At 41.6% G+C, this 24,059-nt stretch overlaps 1 protein-coding gene across 2 annotated transcripts in view; it reads right to left on the bottom strand.

Annotated features, from left to right (window-relative positions):
* Positions 1-3,828: 3,828 nt before the first annotated feature.
* The window catches only part of EPS15L1 (epidermal growth factor receptor pathway substrate 15 like 1), a 280,928-nt gene continuing 260,697 nt past the window's right edge, over positions 3,829-24,059 (bottom strand). For both annotated transcript variants that reach the window (XM_073660720.1, XM_073660721.1), the window contains 2 exons: positions 12,848-13,053; positions 3,829-6,344 (listed from right to left, as the gene is read on the bottom strand). In XM_073660720.1, the coding sequence (XP_073516821.1) occupies positions 6,198-6,344; positions 12,848-13,053 (353 nt within the window). In that variant the 3' untranslated portion in view covers positions 3,829-6,197. The remainder of the gene's footprint in view (positions 6,345-12,847; positions 13,054-24,059) is intronic.

The raw sequence follows: 24,059 nt of genomic DNA, 5'->3' as shown, positions 1-24,059 counted from the left end.
AATGTGGAGGGGTAAGCCGTGAAGACGGAAGATGTGATGGATGAAGTCCTTAGCCAGCACCGGTGCAGACGGAAGACCAGGCAGTGGAATGAAGTGGGCCATCTTAGAAAAGCGGTCAGCGACCACCCAAATGACAGTACAACTGGAAGAAACAAGGAGATCCGTGATGAAGTCCATTGCGATATGTTGCCACGAAGCGGAAGGCACGGGAAGAGGAAGACGACGACCGGCTGGAAGGTGCCTAGGTATCTTGTTATGGGCACAAGAGGAACAAGCCGTGACAAATTCCGCAACATCCTTGCGCAGGGTGGGCCACCAATAATGTCGGGCAATGAGCAGAAATGTCTTCCTCTGACCGGCGTGACCAGCAAGTTTGGATGAATGAACCCACAGTAAAACCTTCTTCCAATCCTGAACTGCTACAAAGGTCTTACCAGGAGGTAGATGAGACAGGTCAAAGGAGCAACAGTCATTATTTTGGAGGTATCAATGATATGTAGAGGCTCCTCCTCCTGGTCGGTAGACAAAAATGAACGGGATAGTGTGTCGGCTTTAAAGTTCTTGTCTGCCGGACGGTAGTGAAGAGTAAAGCAGAATCGAGCGAAGAATAGTGACCATCTGGCCTGATGCAGGTTTAGTCTTGGGGCATTCTGCAAATAAGCGAGGTTTTTATGGTCAGTGTAGATGACCACCAGGTGCAGAGCTCCCTCCAGCAAATAGCGCCACTCCTCCAGCGCTAATTTGATGGCCAGCAGTTCCCGATCTCCTATGGAGTAGTTGCGTTTGGACGAGGAGAAGAGCTTGGAGAAGAAGCCGCAGGTTACCATTCTCCCGGATGAGGATTTCTGGGTGAGCACTGCTCCGGACCCGGAGGAGGAGGCATCAACCTCCAGAAAGAACTGCTTGTTGCAATCCGGACGGTGTAGCACTGGAGTGGAGAAGGATTGTTTTAGGGAGACTAAGGCTTTCTCCGCCTCGGAAGACCACTCCCTGGGATTTTCTCCTTTACGGGGGAGAGCAGAGATGGGAGCAGTCCGGGAGGAAAAATGAGGAATGAAGAGCGGGATAACAGCGGGAGTGGCACAGCTGAGGGGAGCAGTAGTCTCCTCAGCCAAGCCGGGGCTGTGCGCTGTGTAAAAAAAAAAAAGTAAAAAATCAATATTAAAAAAAAAACACCTTTATCCTCACCTGTCTGGCGTCACGCTGTCCTCCTGATGTTACCCGGCGACGAGATCATCCAGGCAGCCGGCGGTACACTGACGGGAGCGCGCTGGCTCCCGGCAGTGTACATCGCTGCGGTGCCGGCTGAGGTCACGCGAGTTCATCAGCTGAAGATCAGCTGAGAGCTCCGGGACCTCAGTTTACGGCACCGATGCTGTGTGGGAACTTTCTCAAGAATGTTCCCACGCAGTACTGATGCAGTATGAGGTCACCGGGGCTGATCAGCTGATCTTCAGCTGATGAACTCATCTGACCTCAGCCTGCAGCATAGCAATGTATACTGACAGGAGTGACTACACTCCTACAGTGCTGTCTTCTACAGCAGTCACATCAAATGACTTGAATGGAAATGCTAATGAAGATTGGGTATATGGGATTAGCTGACACCTAGCCCCTTTGGTGATGACAAGGTGTCAATCAGACCCTTTCATTACTAAAAGCTAATTAAAGTAAAGAGTTAAATAAACACACAGAGTAAACACTTTATTTGAAATACGACACATTCTTTAATCATTTAAATTAACCAATATACTCACCCCAGGTCTGACGGTAATCCAAGGGTTGAAGGGATTCTCACATTTCTTTTTTCAAATATCTTTATTTAGCTCCAAAAGCATTCATTGATGTCCAAAAACGCATCCAAAAAATGTATTAAAAATGCATTCAAAAATGCATCAAAACACGCGTTTTTCCTGCCAAGAGATGCAGAAACGCTGCAGAAATTTCTGCAATCAAATCCTGAACGTGTGCACATAGCCTTAGAATTATTTATTTAAAAAAAATTAAAAACACGGTGGAGAAAAAAGGAAGGCAAGAAGGAAAGGATACATATAAAATCACATGGATGGCGCATTTTGAGCCCCAAGAGTTCTTAATCCACATTTCTAATTTTTTGGAATAAATAATAACTTTCAATCTCTTTTGATATTGCTGGATTTGAATTTTGCTACTTCAGTGCTACTCCACCCAGGAACCAGCTGGGATTTATTTCGGTGTATACCTCACTATCTTATTTTAGATGCAGCAGCTACACGGGTGTATATGTTTTCACTAAACGCCACTCTTTGATCTGACAAAGGCCTTCATGTGGCAAGTCACACTAGTCTTATTCCTGGGGGTATATAGTGTAGGGTGGCATAATGTATCATTCTAGTCATCATTCCAGGTACCTTAATAGCTCAGCGTTACATTTGTCTAGTTGTGAAACCAGTGGTATGGACATTTTTCCCAGGAACCATTTTTCAAAGCAATAACAGCAGGCCGCATGTTGCTCGTGCTACTGAGTAGCCTGCATAGTCTAAACGTGCTACCAGAGCCTGCATCATCTACAGACTTGTCTCCCATCGAGCACATCTAGGATGTTATGGGTGGGCAATTTCAAAATGAGTTGTCAGAAGCAAATCTTGATAATTTGTATGCCAGAACATTCCTCAGATTATTATTAACCCCATTGATAGCATGTTAAATAGTGTAATTGACTGAATTTCTTCTTTTCTTCTTTTAAAATTTTGTTTCGGTTTTTCATCATTAACATGTATCGATCCTGTAGTTTTCATAACTCAACGACACTTCCTACTTGGTGCTGCAAATTCAAGATTGAGGAGAGTATGTATGTGTATTTTTGTCTGATATCTGTATGCATTTTGGGCTTATGTGTACATGTAGCTGTTTAGTTTAATACATATTTACTTTCATAAAACCACCTTAAAAATATATTAGTTCCACTACAGCTGATAAGAAAGGGGTTAATCATTTATATTATATTTGATTTGAGAGAGGTGCCATGATTTGTAGATATTAGCACCAATCCCAGGCCCGGACAGCTCTAATTCCACCTTAGATCTTTGTAGGCATGTGACCAGTGGTGTGTGTCAAGGGATCTGGATGACTTGACTCAAATTCAGTAGCTAAGGCATGCCCCTTCCCTGTCTATTCATCAAACGTAACAGGGCTGACTTAGCTATGGAAATTAACTAGTCAGCCAGCCAACTTCACACAGGACTGGTCTAAGGCCCAATGCTGGTATTTCGAGAATGGAACTACATTTACATTCAAACACATCTACATATATTTTTTTCATTTCAACAACACCTTTAAAGGATTTTTTTGGGGCGTTTTCTATTTTTTTTATATAACATAAGTAAGCAAACTTTTCTAGTGCATAGAATTTCAAGTATACACAAAGCTATGTTCCCACCACATTTGGGGTTAAAACATGGTATATATTTTTCTTAAGGCAACCACATGTCAAGTTACAATATTTTCTTCAACACTTAATCATTAGTTCAGGTATTTTAGCCCATTTTTTAAATAGAAATATCACTTAATAAAATTGGCAGTCCTGTTTAAGTAGTCCTATTAATACTGCACAAGATAGATTATGATAGATGTCGATTATAATAATAATAATTATATGCAAGGCTGTGTGCAGTATTTTCAGACTCTCTGGTGTGTGTCCCAAATAAAAAAGCAGAAGCAATGTATTTGTGACATTTAATAAGCAAGCTGTGAAATATGAAGGAGGTATTTTCTTCCTGACCTGTTATGGATAAGAAACATTATATTAAACAGCAAAGAGCTCAAAAAAAAAGAGACCACCAGGGACAATTTCCAAAAAGTAATTTTTCATTTATTATATTAAAACAATAACATTTCTCTTATATTAAACAATAGACACACAACGGATTAATATTTCATATATTATCCCTTCCTTTGCCCTAATAGCTATTTTGATTTCTAGTTCTCTGGTCTAATTGGGGTACTGTGGATAGGATGAGAGGGAGCATTTGACAAACTTGGCATGTGATGTTATAGATCATCGTGCAAGGGTATTTCTCAACCAAAGACATAAACGTGCAGTGATGCATACTAGCCTGTGTAGCACTTCCAGAGAGAGGCACGACTTGCACATGGCTTACAAATGTCAATGATTAAACAGTGTTAAAATAAAAAAGCTAGCGTTTGGTAAGGGGAACACATGAGCTGAAGTAGCAGAAGGCTGCTGACAGATGACTACCCTACCTGCAAAGAAGTTACCCAAATACACAATATTTTCTGCATGTTCCCATGAGTTTGCTTGAATGCGTCACCTATCAAGTAAATGTGCATTTAAAATCATTATGAAGGGCTGATAGGAGTTAACTCACCTCGTTCTGAACTATTATATATTCTTCATATGTCAGCCTAATATAGTGATATGTTGTAATAGTTGCACGTAATAAAGTGCCTGAGTCTCTCCGCTTCACTGATAAACACAATATGCACAGCTTGGTAAATCCAGCCATAAGTGAACATGCGCTAGCAGAATGAAATCTAGAGTATATGAAATAAATGCTTTGTTATTGCATTTGATTCAAATGCAAAACAAGGTCATATTCTGAAGGGATGTGCATATCATATTAAGGCTGTTTTGCTACCCATAACAACTCCTTCTACCCAAAAGTAGAGAGAAGATGTACTGTAGATTAAAAGAAATTACCCACAAATAGTCATATGTAGGTGTGAGGTTTGCATGTGACTTCAAAGCAAATATCTCTTGACCACAGCAATAAAACCACAAGAGGAATAGAAGGGTACCGGTTAACTGTCCGTTGAACAGTTTGCGCTTAAAAATCTGAATTATTTTTTCACAGCTTTTAAACAAGAGCTAAGAACAGAAGAATTAAAAGTCCAGCAACCAAAACCCTCAAAAAACAACTTTGGGTTTGTGTAATAACAAACATTAAAGCAGACGTGTTACAATTGAATTATGTATCTCGCCTGGACATAGCATGTTTTCATGCTTCATTTTGTGCACCCTTATTAACTGCTGTATTTTAGGGTTGGCGTACCCACAATACTAATGATGACAGTGTACAGTAAATTTGCACAGCTAGTTAGTTAGAAAAACATCTAAGTTGTCTGGCAGATCACATATGATAGTTTACTGGCTGGCAGCTTTCAGCAGCTGGATACCAACTTCTCACATGTAAAACCAACACATCCCATCCCATGTATTAGCGGAGGCAATGCTTGGAATGGAATCCTGGGCTTATAACTTAAATATGTCCTTATTTATTACAGGGCAATAACATATTAAACTCTGTTTGGTCCCATAGAGAAGAAGCCAGTATTAAAATGTATAGGCAACATTTTAAAGAATTTAAAAAAAAAATATTAATTTGATAATACTCTTAAAAGGTAGTGTCACACCAATACCTTGTACCATGGCTTTTAAAGACAATTCTGCATCTATATCATGGATTTCCATGGAGTGATGCTATATGGGATTGTGGAATCCTAAGAAAACACATGGATTATTGCAGATCAAGAGATTATGGCATGTTTCAACATCCTAAAACCACAGTCAAACAAAGCACCCAGATAACATACAGAACATATAGTAATGAGAGAGTCCATAGGGCCAACATATTATAGTTATACCTTAGATGAAAAATAAAGCATATGTTACGCTTCTAAACTTTGCACCAGTGCAACACTTTTCCTTTTCTCATTTTTCCAATTTCTTAGCAGAAATGCTGCCACGGTCACTGTACTCCTGAAATAGCTGCCCTTATGCCGTAAAAAGATTCCTAATGCTATCCAAATTAACATCGGACCATTACAATGGAATATTCGACTTCCATGTATAGTATTATGAATCTGTTGGTGGAAAGATGTTAAATGGAAAATTTAACAAAAAAAATGTAACAAATACATACTTTCACGTACATCACAAATAAAATAAACAGACATACAGTAAATTGAGATGCTTTAAACAGTTTCCCAAGTGGAGATATTTCCAGAGGAATATTTCCATCAATAGATGTTGCATGAGTGATGTCACTGCTTCCCAGTGAATAACTAGTTTACAAATATAAGATGTTGATAAAGATGGTGGCTTCAGTTATTTTTTTATTTTCTGAGAGTAAAGTTGTCATATAGTTGGCATACTGTCACATTTACACAGGAAGTATGGGTGCAGAAGGGTGTAGTTCTCAAGAGCTGGGCATTTCTGCTTTGCTGAGAGCAATAGCTAACTCCAGATCTTCTTGTTCCTGGCGCTTTAATCGGTCTAGTCTTTCCTTCTCTGCCCGTTGGCTTTCTCGTTTGGCCCATGCTAGCTGCTGCTCCTCGTTCCCAAACTGTGGGATATGAAAATGAAAAAAATAAATAAATAAAAATCAGCCATTCTGCCCTTCAACTCCTGCACATAATACACAATAATAATAATCAGCCAGAAAGCCTTTTCTCCAACCTCTTAAAATTGAGACCATTTGTCACCATATCAGTCTCATGTACAGGATTTGATATACTGCAATTTAAAGGATAATACCCAACGCAAACACAACATAAGGGCAAACTACACACATGGTTAAAATATAAAAACTAATAAAACTAACATTTCCTTTCATTAAGTACAATTTGATTATAAACTTCATGGTATGACTGACAGAATGGTCTAGAACCATGGGTGGACATATCATTGGTGCAACCTATGGAGCAGCTCAGGGGCCCAAGAAGTAAGGGGGCCCAGTTATACCTCCAAAGGAGCTTGTGTCAAAGACAACTACTGGACTGCAAAGGGCCCATACACTGTTCTTGCACAAAGGCCCTTTTTTGTCTGTGTCCGTTCACTAGAACTGGTTAGAACTACATGCCATCCGAAAGGATTTTAATACAGGGAAGAAATTATAATTATAGCTATTCCTGGATACTTAGTACTCAGTGTCAGATTGTAGAAAAAGTAAAAGTGTGTGTGTAATGATCACCCTTGTATCCGTCACATTTCCTAAACTTATACTAGAGGTAATGTCTTGACCAAAAAGTTCTCCAAGGAGTTAAATATATTTCAGCAAAGAAAACACGCCAGACTGAGAAAATGCTGCACACAGCATGAAGAATAGGTCGATGTGGGATTTGTAACATGTTCCCAGTTTAGTATAGATGGGTAGCAGAGAATTTTTAAAATCCCCAAAATATTGGTAGTGGACAAACGCATACACAGCCTAAATTATTAGATACAATATAGAAAACTTGGCACTCCTTTAGTTTGATACAGAATTGTATGCTTTACTGTGAAGGCAATCCACATGTAATCATATGACATTTCGGTCTTTATATCTGACCTTCAATATGAAATGCATTTCTAGTGGAGAACGGAAGGAAAGTAAAGGAATGATGGTAAAGCAGCACATGGGATACTGCAAATTCTCCCTTTTGTGCAATCCATTTCTTATAAAGACCGAAACGTCATATGATTACATGTGGATTGTCTTCATGATAAAACACAGAAATTTGCATCAAACTAAAAGAGTGCCAAGTTCTCTGTATTACTCTATTGTGGGATTGAACCCTATTTGAGCACCCAGATCACAGGAGTACCACTCATCTCTTACCTAAATATTAGACCTGTCATGAGATTATCCTGTGATTATCCTTTTCATTACCTAGAGAAACTGATGGCTGAATATCTAATAAATGACTCTCTGAACTTCTTATCACAAATGTTGAAATGCCCCTATTCACAATACAAACATTCTAGTTCTATGTTTTTGTTACCAGTGTTTTAGGTTACAAGTTCTAAATAATTCAGCTAGTTTTACCTTATGTAGTTGTCCCTTTCTATCTGAAAATTCATGGTATACTTCTCTTCATTTAGGTCATCTGACCAAATGGCGATTCCCCTGGGAATTACATGCCTTTATGTTCTCTTTAAGGGAGGGGAGTCACCATTTCAGTTACCAGAACTGCTTGTATGATGCAAATGCATGGAATGTACTACACACTTTCTCCACAGGGAGGGAGAGAAACAAATATCACAGCTGATGATGAAGACTACACAGCTAGTGTCGCACAGTTAAAATGTAAAGGATCACAGTTCACACTCCTCACCGTATACTGATAACCTATTGGTTTATTTAAGAGAATATAGAGGAGAGGATAAGCACAGTTACCACAGCAGATAGACATGTTACTCGCTGTAGCTGCCCATCAGATGCTGTGCTGATGCATCAGAGATTGATAGCAGAGCATAGTGGAGGAGGAAGCAAAGTGAAATTCAATATGGAGTCTGAAGGGAAAAAAACAAGGGTTTGAAGTTCAGGGAAGTAAGTACAATATATGTAGGAGAAATGTAGATTGTGATAGGCAATCAGGAGGGGCAGAGAAGCAAAAAAAATATGGAGTGGAGTGGGGGGTTTTAAGTCATGTAAAATAACACTTTCTTTGACTGCATTATCTAGAGTACATTAAAAAGTAGAAATCTACTTTTCCAACATCCTTGGGAAAGAATATGGTGAGACTTTCACATTAAAGTGACATCCAATATGGCAGGCTGATCCTGCATTCAAGATTACAGCTTCGACAGGACAGACTGGTTCATGTATAAAATGGTAATCCTATTTTCACTATTTCAATTTTCTTTTTTTTTTAACCTGCACTGGCAAAGTGAGCAGACACTGCTTGTTGCTGTACACAATACCTATCATGTACTGTAATATGATTTGCTAATACAGCAACTCAAGTCAGGAATGTGATGAAATCCAAATATCTGAGGTTTTGTAGCTTGCGCTTATTTTGTCACCTGCCTTTCTCCTTTCTAAATGAAGACCAAGGGAAGACAAAATTTCAATTGTATTCAGAGGAACAAAAGGAAATTGGGTTCAGGGTAGGAAACTGGGATCTTAAAGGAAGCAGCTGCAAGTAAGCAGAGCAAAGGATAATGAATATTTTGGAATGTCTGATACTTAACTGCTTACTTTCCACCAAAATTCATTACAATGCTTTAATATTTAAGGTTTTTTTTTAGGACTAAATGTTTTTATTTCTATCAGCTTGCGATGGGCAAAAATAATAAACTTTGTTCTTCCCCTTCGTTTGCTCCAGTGATACCTCTGTAGCACTCCACTGGCCATTTCTGAGATAATGACTACAATGCACGTCAATGCTGATGCCAGTCAGTGGTCTCAGCGGCTTGTGCCATCTACATCAGCATCACCACTGAGTCCAGTGATTGGCTGCAGTTGTCACATGTGCAGGAGCTGTGGATGTTACCGCTGCAGTCTGTTAATAAAGACTGAAGCACTAGCAGTTAGACGTTACTGGATCTGAGAGGGGGAATACCAGCAGAGTTTATTATTTTCACACATCTGCAGCCAATAAGAATAATAAAAATAAAGGGTTCCCAGAAAACCACTTTAACGAGTGATAATTACTGTACCGTCTTTTCAATTGTGAAATCTTTGTACTACTTTAATGAATAAGAAACAAAAGCATGGCGCCCAAACATCAAGTCAGAACAAATCAGTTTCTTACCTTGCATGTCTTTCGGCTTTCAGAAGTGATGCAAACACCATATGTGCTAAGGAAAATTTGTCCTAGTTTTATTGTATGCTTGGAACAAAATTATAACTACCGTAATTGTAAAGTGCTATATAAATATAGATTATCAGGACTGTTCAGCTCTTCACGTCAGTGTGCGTTCGATTCCGCATGCCATCATTTGAAAAGAAAAATAGGGTCAATCGTAAGATGTCTGCTGGCTGACTTGTGCTACACTGCAGAGGATACTAAGAGCATTTTGTCTTAAACTAGCCATACATGCTTAAATGTCCGACTTACAGTTTCTGACAGGTCTCTATTTCGTATCAAAAATATGTGAAAGTGCAATTATTGTTTAAACAACCTCTTTCTAAAATACCAACCAGGGAACTGAAATTCTGGTTCTATGGACCACATATTTAGTGCTTTAGGAGGGGTATAAAGCGAAATACCATGTGATCAGGAACGTATTTCTTTTTATCCCCATTTGAGATTTTGAGGGCATGTTTCATGAGTGTAATTGTTCCCATCAATATAATTAAAGTATTACAAAGATGTTCTTATTTAAATGGAATCTGTCACCCCATGTGACCTATCTAAACTACTAATATGGCCATACAGGTTATAGACTGCTAAAAAAACTCCTACCTGTATGTCTCATATCAGATGCCTTGTTGTGGATAAATCATCTTTTGTCCCTTTATATAAATGGCCTCTTCCAGGCTCTGGGGCGGACGCTGCCTGGAGGATAACTCTGCCTCCAAAGCTTATTTTACATGCAGGGAAGTTACCAATGTGAGACAAGTAACTAACAAAGAACAGGAGAAATGAACCTTGTCTTCTTGCAAACACATTTTTTGCTTCAGCTCTCACAGCTCTGCTATATTGCACCACTGTTTGCCTGTGAGTTGGAAGCTGAGGGGAACCTGCAGATGTGATAGTTATAATCACACACAGCTCTGCAGTGAGATCAGGAGAGCAGAGAGCAGCCATTACACATCACACTGGTAACTCTCCCTTCATGTAATATAAGCTCTGGAGGCAGAGTTATCTTCCAGGCAGCTTCCTCTCCATAGCTTGGAAGAGGTAATTTATATAAAGTGATAAAAGATGATTTCTCAACAACAACACATCTGATATGAGGCATACAGGGATCAGTCTCCTCAGCAGTCTATAACCTGTATGCCCATAGTAATAGTTTAGACAGGTCAAATGTGGTGACAGATTCCCTTTAAAGAGGTCTGTCATAGTGACAGGTCAAATAATTGTTAATCGAACCATATCACGGTGTTTAGCAAGGTGGAAAATGAGCTATATTTTCAGCACTCATGCTGTAATATGTACTACCTTACTTTTGACCATATCAAAATAGAGACTTTGGTTTTACTCTTCCTTTTTAACCAATTAAATTGATATTAAACGGTTTTCTGTCTGGAGTCTCTCTTAGGCTACACGTAACAGTAGAAACATTAAGCAACCCACAGAGGAATACACAAAGGGAGGGGAATGCTGAAGACTGTATCCATTTATTGAAAAAAAACACACAAAGTCTTATTGTATACATAAATACAACATAGCAAAGCAGACATGCAAGAAACAGTGAGTCTGAGCAGCAAAAGATGCAAATTGCAAGGTGGTTAAAATGGCAACCCAGGAAAGAAACAGTATGATTTAGCATCTGGTAAATCGTGGTCTGGACCCCCATTCACTTCTTAACCCCTGCCCAGTCTAGAAGTATAATTATTGCTGAGTTTCCCACCAGGATTGGCATGGCTTTTCTTAATACATATTATTAAAAGGGTAAATGCATTGCTAGAACAGGAACAGGCAAGTACATTGAACTAAAACATTCTGAGTCATATGAACGCCATTTTCCATACAAAATAATCATATATACGCTCATGCAGTAAAAATCCTTTATTCCAGTATAAATGGGACCTGACCAGTGTAAGATTATCCAATATTACTTACGGGCAAGAAGACATCAGATACAAATGAAAAACATAGTTTATGGCTAGAGCTCTATAAAGAAATTATATATGCATGAGCGCTGCTCAATATTACAGTGCCAGTCATGCGAGTTTCCAGACTGCTGTATTTTACTATGGCGCACACTCACTATATTCATTAAAACACACTATATATATATATATATATATATATATATATATATATATATATATATATATATATATATATATATATATATATATATATACTATATACGCACACACACACATATATGCATACATACTCATATATATACACATGTATGCAAAAATTCTAAAAAACAGCAGTTCTGAAATGCCCTATGTCAAATGATATTCAGCATGTGGCAAATTTCATGTTTAGTTCTTTTTTTACTGGAATAAATGTAACAAACAAATCAAGTTTGTGCCCTAGAGATGTAAGTGGACGAGATCTGCTTTACATAGCACATACAAATCTATATATATAAATATGTGTATGTAGATACATGTATATATACATATATGTACTGTATATCTGAATATATATATATACACGCACACATATATGTACTGTACATATATATATATATATATACATACACACACACTCACATACAATATACACCCATACATACACAAGCTCTCACAGGAAAAAAAGAAAAGTACAAAAAAAAAGCAAAAATAAAAAGGAGAGAGGTAGAAAGTACACTTTCAAGCAAGTCTTAAGGATATGGTTGCCAGAGCACTAGAGCATTAATTAAAGTGTGACCCTGCTGTCGAATTTCCACTTTCATGGGCTATGAAGATAGTTGTACAATTAATCAGACACTGCATACCCAGTGTACAGGGAGATATACATACACTCTTAGATAATGCATACAGTACACAGCTACAGCAATGATCCACAGACTTTGCATGGGTCCTACATCAGATCATTGCACAGTATGTGGGGATAAAAATGGAGTCCCAACCAGTACTAGCCTACTCTGTATTGTTGCCATTTTTTAGGCAAGCCTATTCTACATTAGGCCCATTGATGAAAAACACACTAAAAGCAATAATGTAAACATAATACTTGTTGATCCAGAGACTTTACATATAATGTATTCTTTTTCCAGACCATCAGTAACCTCAATAAAACAGAAAACATCAACACTAATACATTAGGTATAAATGAAAATGGTTTGACAACAGGTTGATAATACAGAGCAAGCCATGTAAGGATTATTGGTTTAGCTCTTTACAGTTGCATCTTTCCCAATACAAAAGAGCGATGAGCAGCATTATACTGGGCTACAGATTAATTAATGGGAACCAAGGCTTCTTTATACGAGGGGAGAGGAGATTCAACTTACAGAGCCAAAGTTTGCAAACCCGGCAGATGTTCCCTTAGAATGCTTTCCTGGTTGTGAGGTGGCAAAGGGGTCTTTCCCACTGAATGGGTCCGTAAAAGCCTTTCTGCTCTGAAAAGGATCTCCTGGTTCTGTCCCAAATGGCTGGAAGGGATCACTGGACTTCTGAAAATGCGTTGAACTTAGATGAGTGACTGGAGTATTCTTACCTAGAGACAGGAAGAAAAATAAAAACCTTCTTTCAACTAGATTACATTTATGGTCAATTTTGTTATATATGATTACTAATACAGATTATGTTTACACTTTATACAATATTGCATAATATATCCTTCATTATTATAGAGCTTGGTCTACTTCATAATTGTATTCTTTTATTCAAAAGGGATATTTTGGCAAAAGTGTGCCATCTATTATACATCATGTATTGTCAACACTCCCTACGTGTGTGCAGTCTTTTTTTCATCTGAGAGATGTTTTTAAATATGTATGTTATGTGCCATTGTGCAATTAAATAAAGGTTGAACTCATTTTTATATAGTGGCTTTCAGTGCACTTGTTGCTACATGTTTATAAGCTTGCTATGGAGCATTGCCGTTTACTATATTCGTGCCTTTGGTGGCATGTGGCTTACACTAATCTTTCATTACTTGGACAGCCCATGCCAGAAGATAAAATCAGCCTATTGTACAGGAGTAGACAGTTTGCAGAATAATAAGGTATAATACACTCTATGACAGAGGTGGAGGCAGTAGAAGTAGGACAGCACTGCATATAATCAACCAGAAGCACTGAACTACAGCAGGACGGTTCCAGTGGCAACTGGAGAGTAAACGGAGCCTGGAGGGGCATCCTGTGGAGAGTGATATCTGCAAAATGAGGCAGATTTAAAACTGGATGATATTGAACACAATTATTCATGTGTGCCCACATCGTGATTTTGGGAAGAACACTTTAACCACTTCACGACTCTTGACATACCCATACGTCATGGTCAGATAGAGGTTCCTGACCTTTGATGTATGGGTACATCATGGCGATCGACGCTACGGAGTTTGTTTTCAGTTATAGCCGAGACCGGGCTGTCACTGACAGAAACTGTGCCCGCACTACCCGGGACCATTTAAGCCCCTAGATGCCAGGATCAATATAGATCACAGCAAGGCTATTTCTCTCTTCAGATCAGCGTCCCCATGACCTCACCGCAAGAGCGTGAATGTTGCCATAGCAACCAGAGGTCGTCGTAACGATCTCCAGGTCAGCCAGCTACGGCAAGCATGTTAGACCATGCCAGGAGCATGGTCTAAGAGGCTTCTGTCAGTGCAGCACTGACAGGTATCATTGTACCTGCAATCAGAGTAAAAAAAAGTTTACGTCCCATAAAGTGACAAGGAAAAAAAAAAAAAGTTTTAAAAAAATAATTGTAAAAATAATATTAAAAAAAAAAAATGACAAAAAGAGCAAAAAAAAAAAAAAGAAAAAGAAAAAAAACAATTACAGCAATAAATACACATATTTCCGTAAAAAAAATAACAGTATCACCGCGTCCGGAACGACCTGACCTATAAAACTGTCACACTAGTTAACCCCTTCAGAGAACACCGTAAAAAAAAATTAAATGAAAAACATGGCAAAAAACTATGCTTTTTCATCACACCGCTGAACAAAAACTGGAATAAAACGCGATCAAAAAGTCTAGTGGAAATAAAAATGGAATCGCTGAAACTACCATCTTGTCCCACAAAAAAACAAGTTACCACAGGTATAGCTCTCAGAATATAGCGATGCAAAAACAATTATTTTTTCTATAAAATAGTTTTTTTTATGTTTTGGCGATTTTAGACAGTAAAAACTATATAAATGTAGTATTGTTGTAATCATACTTGTCCATAAAAAACTCCCAAAAAACAATTCCTGAATTGCTGGATTTTGTTCACGCTGCCTCCCAAAAATCAGAATAGAAAGCGATCAAAAGATGTGCCCGAAAATAGTACCAATAAAAACGTCAACTCGTCCCACAAAAAACAAGCGTTTTTTTAGTGTGTGACAGCAGCTATACAGAAAAAAACTATATAAATCTGTTATAGCTGTAATCGCACCGACCCGAAGAATAAAGTCATCTAATCGAGGAACGGCGTAAAAAATAAATAAAACCAATTCTTCACCTGCTGCTGATTTGTTCATTCTGACTCCCAAAGATCGCAGTAAGGCTCAGCACATTTTTATCCTGCGCTAAGCGCTTACACAGGGGTTTCAGTATAAATCTCTGAAATATGTGATTTAGATGGAACCCCCAACAGAAGATTCCCCGTAATGAGGCAGGTGGAGACAATGTGGACGCTGTCTGGCCTATGATCCGGCGGTGTCTGTCTTTTTAAGCGTGCATGAAAGTGCTGTCTGCCACAGTTTTGTGAACTTCTGAAAAGGACACCACTGAACAGAGGCCAGACAGAGTGCAGAGTAACTCTGCTGCCTCATTATAGTGAATAGATCCTTAGGGGGTTTCATCTGAATCATGTCACTCGGATATTTAGATGGAAACCCCGATTTAAGTACTCATTTCTGTAGCGATGAGAACCTGCCTTATTTACAGGGTCAATGCCTCCAGAAGCACGAGCTGGGCATAATGTATGTGCACTAGAATGTACTGGCCACTGCAAAGTACGGGCACTACAATGGCAGATTTGCAATTTTCTTTCAGCAACATCCACTACTGCTTGTTTCTGGAAAACACCCATAGAGTCAAAATCGTCACTACACCTGTAGATAAATTCCAAAAGGGGTATCAGTTCCAAAATGGGGTCACTTGAGGGGGAATTCTGCTCTTCTAGTACTTAGGGGCACTGTATATGGAGTCTGAAAACTATTCTAGGAAAATCTGTGCTCCAGGAGGCAAATAGTGCTCTGACCCTCCCTAGTTTCGCCGTATGGCTAAGCAGTACTATACAGCCACATATGAGGTATTTCTACATTCAGCAGAAATTGTGGGGCAAATTTTGTTGCCAGTTTTACTCATTTCTCCATGTGAAAATGTAAAATCTGGGGCCAAAATGAAATTTTTGTGGTAAAAATGTAATCATTTGTTCTTCACTGCCCAGTGGTATTGACACCCATGGTGTCAATATGATCACTGCACCCCTAGATGAATTCATTGAGAGGTGTAATTTGTAAAATTGGGTCACTTATGGGGGGTTCTGCTGTTCTGGCACCTCATGGGCTCTTCCAGTGGGTCATGGCACCAGCAAACCATAACAGCCAAATCTATACTACAATCTAGCTCACCTTCTCTTCTGAGATTTCCACTGTGCCTCAAAAGTACTTCACAATTACATGTAGGGTATTGGCGTACTCAGGAGAAATTGCACAACAAACTGAGGTCCAATTCTTCCTATTAGCCCTTGGGGGTAAAACAATATTTTAGTCGTAAAAATGTAATTATTCTTTCTTCACCGCCCAATGGTATAAAATTCTGAGAGACACATGTGGTGTCAATATGATCACTGCACACCTTGATGAATACATTGGGTGTGTAGTTTGTAAAATGGGGCCACTTATGGGGGGTTCTGCTGTTCTGTCACCTCAGGGACTCGGCCCATGTGACAGGCACTATCAAACCATTCTAGCAAAATCTGAATTCCAATATGGCACTTCTTCCCTTCTGAGCTTTACACTGTTCTTCAAAAGTAGTTTTCGACCACATATGGGGTTGTTGGTGTACTCAGGAGAAATTGCATAATAAATTTTACTTTTAGTTTTCTCCTATTATCCTTTTTGAAAATTAAAAACTTGGAGCCAAAGCAATATTCTAGTGGAAAAAACTGGTAATTTTCCATCGACTCAGCCCAATGCTATAGAATTCTGTGAAATCGACTCACTACACCCATAGTCAAAAGGACATTTGCACTCCCAAGTGCCCCCAACTGCTCATAAATATGGCCAAAAAAGATGCTGTGTATGTCTAAAAATTGTCATAATTAGTACCGTAATCATTAGAACCAAAATTTCTTCATCCCTACAAAGTCACTGGCAGGGAGGGGGAGGAGCGGAGCAGCTAGGTCAGGAGTTGAAGAAGGGCATGTCTCATGCAGGGAAAAGAGACTTACTGTTTCTACATAGAACTTGAAAGGATTCAGCTAGTCTGTTTTTAATCATGTGATGACCTATTGGAAAACAGAAGAATTAACTGGGCAAAATGAGCAATTGTAAGTAGTGATGAGCGAGAATGCTCGCCACTATTCGGTACTCGCCCGAGCATCTCAGTACTCGAGATGCTTGGTGCTCGGCGAGTAATTTTGGAATGCTCGGGTGGGAGCTTGAGTGCCCGCCCTGCATGTTTGCCGCTGTATAGCAAATTAACATGCAGGGATTGCCTGCCAGTCACTGTAATGCGGCAGCCATGTTGGTTGTGGCATTACAGTGATTGGCTGGCCGCATAGCGTCATCAGATCTATATAAGACCTGGGACCCTATGCTCGTCACAGTCTACCGGTCAAAGAAGCAGAGTAAGGAGAGCTGCAGCTGAGTGAGGGAGAGAATTGGCGGTTATTTCAAACAGATATAACACACCACTATTAGAAATCTACTCTAACAGTCCTTCTAAGGACTAATTCTGATGCATATTAATCCTGGTGATAGAAGGAGTTAGGCAGGCAGAGTTTGTGAAGAGTGTTTACAACAGAATAGGGGCCATTGCACGTTCTATCTGCTGCTGTTACTCATATCCATAGCCCTAGATATCAGGGCTAATAATCTTTTTGCTTTTAATCCTTATTATTTTGGTGAAAAGCAATAAAATACACCATTTTTACTGCTCCATTTGCTTGTTGGAAGCATAAAGCCAGATTTGGTTGATTTTAATAGCATTGCTGTATTTTTGGAGCAGAGAAAGTTGTCCATCAGACGTGATCCTATATTACTGCGGTAAAAATACAGACATTTTTCGGAACGTGACAAATATTCTACTCCATTGAAAGTCTGCCAGTTGTGTGCTTAAGCCTATTCACACTTGGTCGCTGACCAATACCATATCTATAAGGCCACTGCCTAAAACCGTGGTCATCAGACGTGATCATATCTTACTGCGGTAATAATCCTGATATTTTTTGGAATGTGACAAATATTCTACTCCACTTAAAATGGGCAAGGCACGTGGCAAGGGACGAGGACGTGGACGTGATGGCTAATGCAGAGGCCGAGGCCCTGGGCAAGCTAAAAATTGTGCCTGCTGAGGGAGCACAACAAGCACCCACATCATGTTGCCCTTCCTTCCTGTCCCACTTTGTAAGGGGTTGGGGAACACCACTCTTCAAGCCAGAGCTGTGTAAAAAGGTTGTTGGTTGGATAGCAGATAATGCTTCCAGTCAGTTTGCCACCACCACAACCACCACCCAGCCTCCACACGGTCCAGTCTCAGTAGCCATGAGTCTGGACCACATATTCCTCACCCTGATCCTCCTTCCTCCCACCATGCCGAGTGCCAAGTGAGCCCACACTTGGACACTCCGAAGAGCTGATCACATTTCCATTTATAGATTCTGCCCTATCCTGGATCTCCTCATACCTTTCCAACCACACTTTTCGCGTCTCCCACTCCCACACTGCCTCCTCATCCCGCCCTCTCTCTGTTGGAGTCCCTCAAGGCTCTCTCCTAGGACCCCTACTCTTCTCCATCTATATTCTTGGCCTGGGACAGCTCAAAGTCCCACGGTTTTCAGTACCACCTGTACGCTGATGACACCCAGATCTACCTCTCTGGCCCAGACGTCACCTCTCTGCTGTCCAGAATCCAAGCGTGTCTATCAGCCATATCCTCCTCCTTCTCCTCTCGCTTCCTCAAACTCAATGTGGACAAATCTGAACTCATCATCTTTCCTCCATCTCGCGTATCTTCACCATCTTATCTATCTATCACAATAAATGACATCACTCTTTCCCCTGTACCATAAATAAGCTGCCTCGGTGTAACCCTCGACTCTGATCTGTCCTTCAAACCACACATCCAAGCCCTCGCCACCTCCAGCTCAAAAATATTTCCAGAATCCGTCCTTTCCTCAACCCTCAATCTACTAAACTGCTTGTGCATGTCCTCATCATCTCCCACCTCGACTACTGCAACATCTTCCTCTGTGGCCTACCTGCTAACACTCTCGCACCTCTCCAGTCTGTCCTTAACTCTGCTGCCCGACTAGTTCATCTCTCTCCTCGCTACTAATCTGCAAATCTCTTCACCGGCTCCCAAATGCCCAGCGTATCCAGTTCAAACAACATTGACATGTTCAAATTAACAATACTGACATACCAAGCCATCCATAACCTTTCTCCTCCATACATCTCTGAACTAATCTCCCGATATATTCCCTCACGTAATCTCCGGGCCTCCCAACACCACCTCCTCTCCTCCACACTTATTCGTTGTTCCTCACCCTCACCCTCCAAGACTTCTCCCGAATATCCCCCATGCTCTGGAATTCTATGCCTTAACAAGTCCGATTCACTATGTAACAAATTTTTTTTTTTTTTTTGTTCCTGGGTACAAAGTGTGTTTTCCTAGCACGTTATGCCTCAAACAAATAGAAAATAGTTGTTGTTCCACAAAAACTTTGCTTCTGTGATCAGGACAAAAAGCAGCAAGTCAGACAGCAAGGAAGATATTGGAGATCAAGATTACATTTTCACAGATGCGGTTGAGGAGAGAAGGCCATACTTTCCTAACCAGAAAGACGTCAACGATCTGATCAGAGACCTTCATCTTACCAAGTCCAATGCTGAGCTTCTGACATCCAGGCTCAAGCAGTGGAACTTGTTGGATGAAAGCATGCAAGTCACAGATCAGAGAAAGCGTCACCAAACATTTTCCAACTTCTTCAGTCGGGAAGATGGGTTGTGTTTCTGCAACAATGTGGCCGGTCTTTTTGAGGCTATAGGTATCACCTGTAACCCGAGTGAATGGCGCCTATTCATAGACAGTTCATCCCGAAGCCTCAAAGCCGTGCTTTTTCACAACGGAAACAACTACCCGTCTCTCCCTATGCTCTCCTCTGTGTATCTCAAAGAGGACTACACCAGTGTCAAGATGTTGCGGAGTGCCTTGAGGTATGACGGCAATGGATGGGAGGTCATCTGAGACTTCAAAATGGTGTCATTCCTGATGGGCGTTCAAGGCGGTTTCACAAAATTTCCTTGTTTCCTTTGCCTCTGGGACAGCCATGACACTCACTAAAGCGCACTATCACAGAAAGGACTGGCCACAGCGGACCGAGTTCTCTGAGGGGAAGAGCAACGTCAAGTGGGAGCCGCTGATAGAACCTCTGAAGGTGTTGATGCCACCACTGCACATCAAGTTAGGCCTCATCAAGCAATTTGTGACGGCTCTTGACAAGGAGTCAGCAGCTTTCAAGTACCTCCAAGATCTCTTTCCAAAGCTGTCCGAGGCAAAGGTCAAGGCTGGTATCTTCGTCGGACCTCAGATCAAGAAGATCATAGAATGTGACGAGTTCGCCAAGCTGCTGAACAGGACGGAGAAAACGGCTTGGAACAGTTTCATTGCAGTGGTTCATGGCTTCCTGGGTAATCACAAGACTGAAAACTATGTGCAGTTGGTTCAGACTCTCATAAAGAATTACGCCATAATGGGATGCAGAATGTCTCTCAAAGCCCATATCCTTGATGCTCATCTTGACAAGTTCAAGGAGAACATGGGAGCTTACTCAGGGGAGCAAGCCGAGCGCTTTCATCAAGATATATTGGACTTTGAACATCGTTACCAAGGACAGTATAAGGAAAACATGATGGGGGACTACATTTGGGGGCTTATTCGAGAAAGCGATTTGCAGTACACTTGCAAATCTTGAAAACCTACTCATTTCTGAACCTTTTTGAGTGATTTTTGACTGTCTTTGTCTATTTACCATGCAAGTGCTGTTTTTTATCAGACCGCATGAACGAAAATATAATAATTTCCTTTTTTTGTCACAATAAATACGAAATTTTTCTGGGCTGTGGTCATAAAATCAACATTTGTGCTTAATGTAGTCGTTTTTCCATAGTCTTTAAACATAAGCAGTTGAAATATTACACTTGGAAGCCAGGAACAAAAATTGTGTTACACCACATTCGGATCCTTCAGACGGAACCTGAAAACCCATCTCTCTTCAAGAAAGCTTACAACCTGCAATGACCACGCTGCTGCATCACTACCACCAGAGTTGCTGCAACCCCCCACCTACTGTCTCCTTCCCCATCCTGTAGAATGCAAGCCCGCAAGGGCAGGGCCCTCCTTCCCCTGTACCAGTCTATCATTGTTAGTTCATTTGCTGTAAGTGATATCTGTATTTTGTATGTAACATCTTCTTATATACAGCACCATGGAATCAACGGTGCTATATAAATAAATAATAATTGTGATGAAAGCCGGCCGGTGGGTGCAGCTGTCTGGCGCCCCCTTACCTCTCAGGTCAGTCAAGGTACTGCACCTAGAGAAAGTAGTGCCAGGAAGCTGCAACCAGCGCAGGGAACACGGTAGTGTGTTATCCCTTCAACGTCACTAAACCGTAACGTCACTACACAGCACAACTCGCTAGCGCCCTCTTAGCCTCAGGTCAGTCAAGGAACTGCACCTAGGATAAGCGGTCGCCAGGGAGACTGTCCTGTAACCTACTGGGTATCGGGGCCCTCTGTAGTGAGGGCGGTATATATATCTTCCTTGGCCGCGCCAGGAATATATATATCTGAACCTCCGACCGTCACTACCAGCCTTCCCCAATCCCCAGTTGGTATGCTGCCACCAGTCCCTATTTTAGATATACGCCCAGTCCGTGAATGGGCCTATATCGGGTCAGGAACCAACCCTGGGTAGCGTTTTTGGCTTGAGCCGAGCTCACACGGACGTGCGTTCGTTATGCAGAATAAAAGGCAGGCCCACAATTACTTGAGGTAATTGATTATAATAATACACTAGATACACGATATACAACTAAATATACACAGGTATAAGGTCAGGCTAAACTATACAACAATGGAATACAACACACAGAATCACCACAGCATATCAGTTACCGGTTTCTTGATTTTCTTGTGACGCAGGGAGAGGATTCTGCGGTCGCAGGCACGGTTCTTTGTTACAGGCTGAGGCCTACCACCGCATGGTCAAACTGCTCCTCCCCTTGGTGGCCTCAGCTGGTGCTCAGATGTTCAGCACACCACTCTTGGGTCAAAAACTGACTTGTCTCTTGTCTGTCCTGCTATCTTACCTGCCCCGTCCCGCCCACTGCTGGTGAGGTCAGCTGGCTCAGTCTCCACCCTCAGGTCTAACTTCGATCAGAAGCCCAAATTCTATGGAACCCAATAACTTCTTCTGGGATGGTCTCATGATACCCCCAGGGGTTCCCATGGATTCGGGCCGCCGTAACCGACCTTTTGATATCAATTATGATACCATACGGTCCTCAGGAATGGCTCCGCGCTATATCTTGGCTTCCAGAGCACGTACAAACGTCTACCGCGGAGGCTTGTGTGCGCAATGGCTCCGGGACGCCGTGATATTTTTTTATTGGCCCATCCCATGCAACATGCGTGTACTTTTCATGTTTCTATATCTTATGCCTCCATGCTTGTGACAGACAAAGAAACTAGTCCTATGGGACAAATGGTCAGGTACAGATAGACGAAGCACCCCCCCCTGCTGGCTGTGTTTCCTCTCGAAGTCTTTGAAGCTCCTAGCATTCAAGTGTTAAGTAGGCTTCTTATCTTACAGGAGCCTGGATGGGGGGAAACTATCTAGTTGACGTTTTAACAGAAGGTCCCAAGGGTGGGGGCTGCTGAAGTGTGGCCATCCCTGGATATGATTTATCATTACCAAGATGGCGGCTACAGGTTCATCACAATAATAATAAAAAAAAAATAATAATTCTGACTTCTGGTTCAGTCCACTTCAAGTGGGGCAAGAGGAGGTCGCATGTAGAGATTCCCAAATATTTGAGAAGCCACGGTCACACGAAGGCGACGGTGGGAAAGTGCAATTGCTGTCGCAAGAGGTGGATGATGATGATGATGAGACACAATTACCAGCAAGCCAGGAGGAGGCCCAGCGTGTGTACGTGGAAGACGAGGAGGTGGACAATGAAATCACTGACCCAACCTGGCAAGGTGACATGCATAGCGAGGACAGCAGCACAGAGGGGGTGGGAGGCATAGCATCACAGCAAGCAGGAACAATCGGTGGGGTGGCCACACACGCAAGGTGGGCGACTGTTCCCCAGAACACCAACACGAGGAAAGTTGCCAGTCCAACTGTTAGGTCTTCCAGAGCCTGCCTCTTTTTTAAAGACTGTCCGGTTAACCCCAAAAAGGCCATTTGCAACAACTGCCATGCCAGCATCAGCAGAGGCAGCAAAACTACCAGCCTGACCACGTTCAGCATACTCAGGCACATGACAGCAAAGCACCCGACTGGTTGGGCCGAACGCCAGGGTCAAGAAACAATGTCTGCGGGTGACACCACTGCCTGTTCCGCTGTTGTGCGTGCATGCCAATCCCCTGTCCATGGCGCAGGCGAAGATGACTCCCACCCTGCACCCGTCGTTGAACACTTGCAACCACCCACCACCATCAGCAGCCATGTCCTTGTCCCAGCGCAGTGTTCAGCTGTCCCTACACCAGTCCTTTGAGCGCAAGCACAAACACGCAGCCAGCCACCCACAGTCCACAATGCTAATCTGCCACATTTCTCAACTGCTTGCACTGGAAATGTTGCCTTTTAGGCTCGTGGTGACGGAAGCTTTACGCAACCTCATGGTGGCGGCCGTCCCTCGGTACTCTGTTGCCAGCCACCACTATTTCTCCCGGTGTGCCGTCTCTGCCTTACACAAGCATGTGCCCAGAACATTAGCCATGCCTTCACCAACGCAGTTACTGGGAAGGTCTACCTAACCACAGAAAAGTGGACAAGTGCTTGTGGCCAGGGACGGCACATCTCACTGACAGCACACTGGGTTAATATTGTGGAAGCCAAGATCCAGTCGGACCCTGGACGGAACACGTCCTCCCGATGCCAAGGATTGCGGGACCTGGGTCAATCAGGGTGGCCCCCACATTCTACAGCTCCTGCACCTCCTCCTCTTTAGCCTCCATCTCCAAAATGACCACATCAATCAGAAGCTGGAAGCACTGCCTCGGCCAAGCGGCAACAGGCTGTGCTGAAGCTAATATGCATAGGTGA

This window comes from Phyllobates terribilis, unplaced genomic scaffold (genome assembly GCF_046119375.1).
Source record: "Phyllobates terribilis strain yellow unplaced genomic scaffold, ASM4611937v1 Scaffold_1__5_contigs__length_1240528914, whole genome shotgun sequence".
Classification (NCBI taxonomy): domain Eukaryota; kingdom Metazoa; phylum Chordata; class Amphibia; order Anura; family Dendrobatidae; genus Phyllobates; species Phyllobates terribilis.
This window is presented reverse-complemented; position numbering and strand designations above follow the sequence as displayed.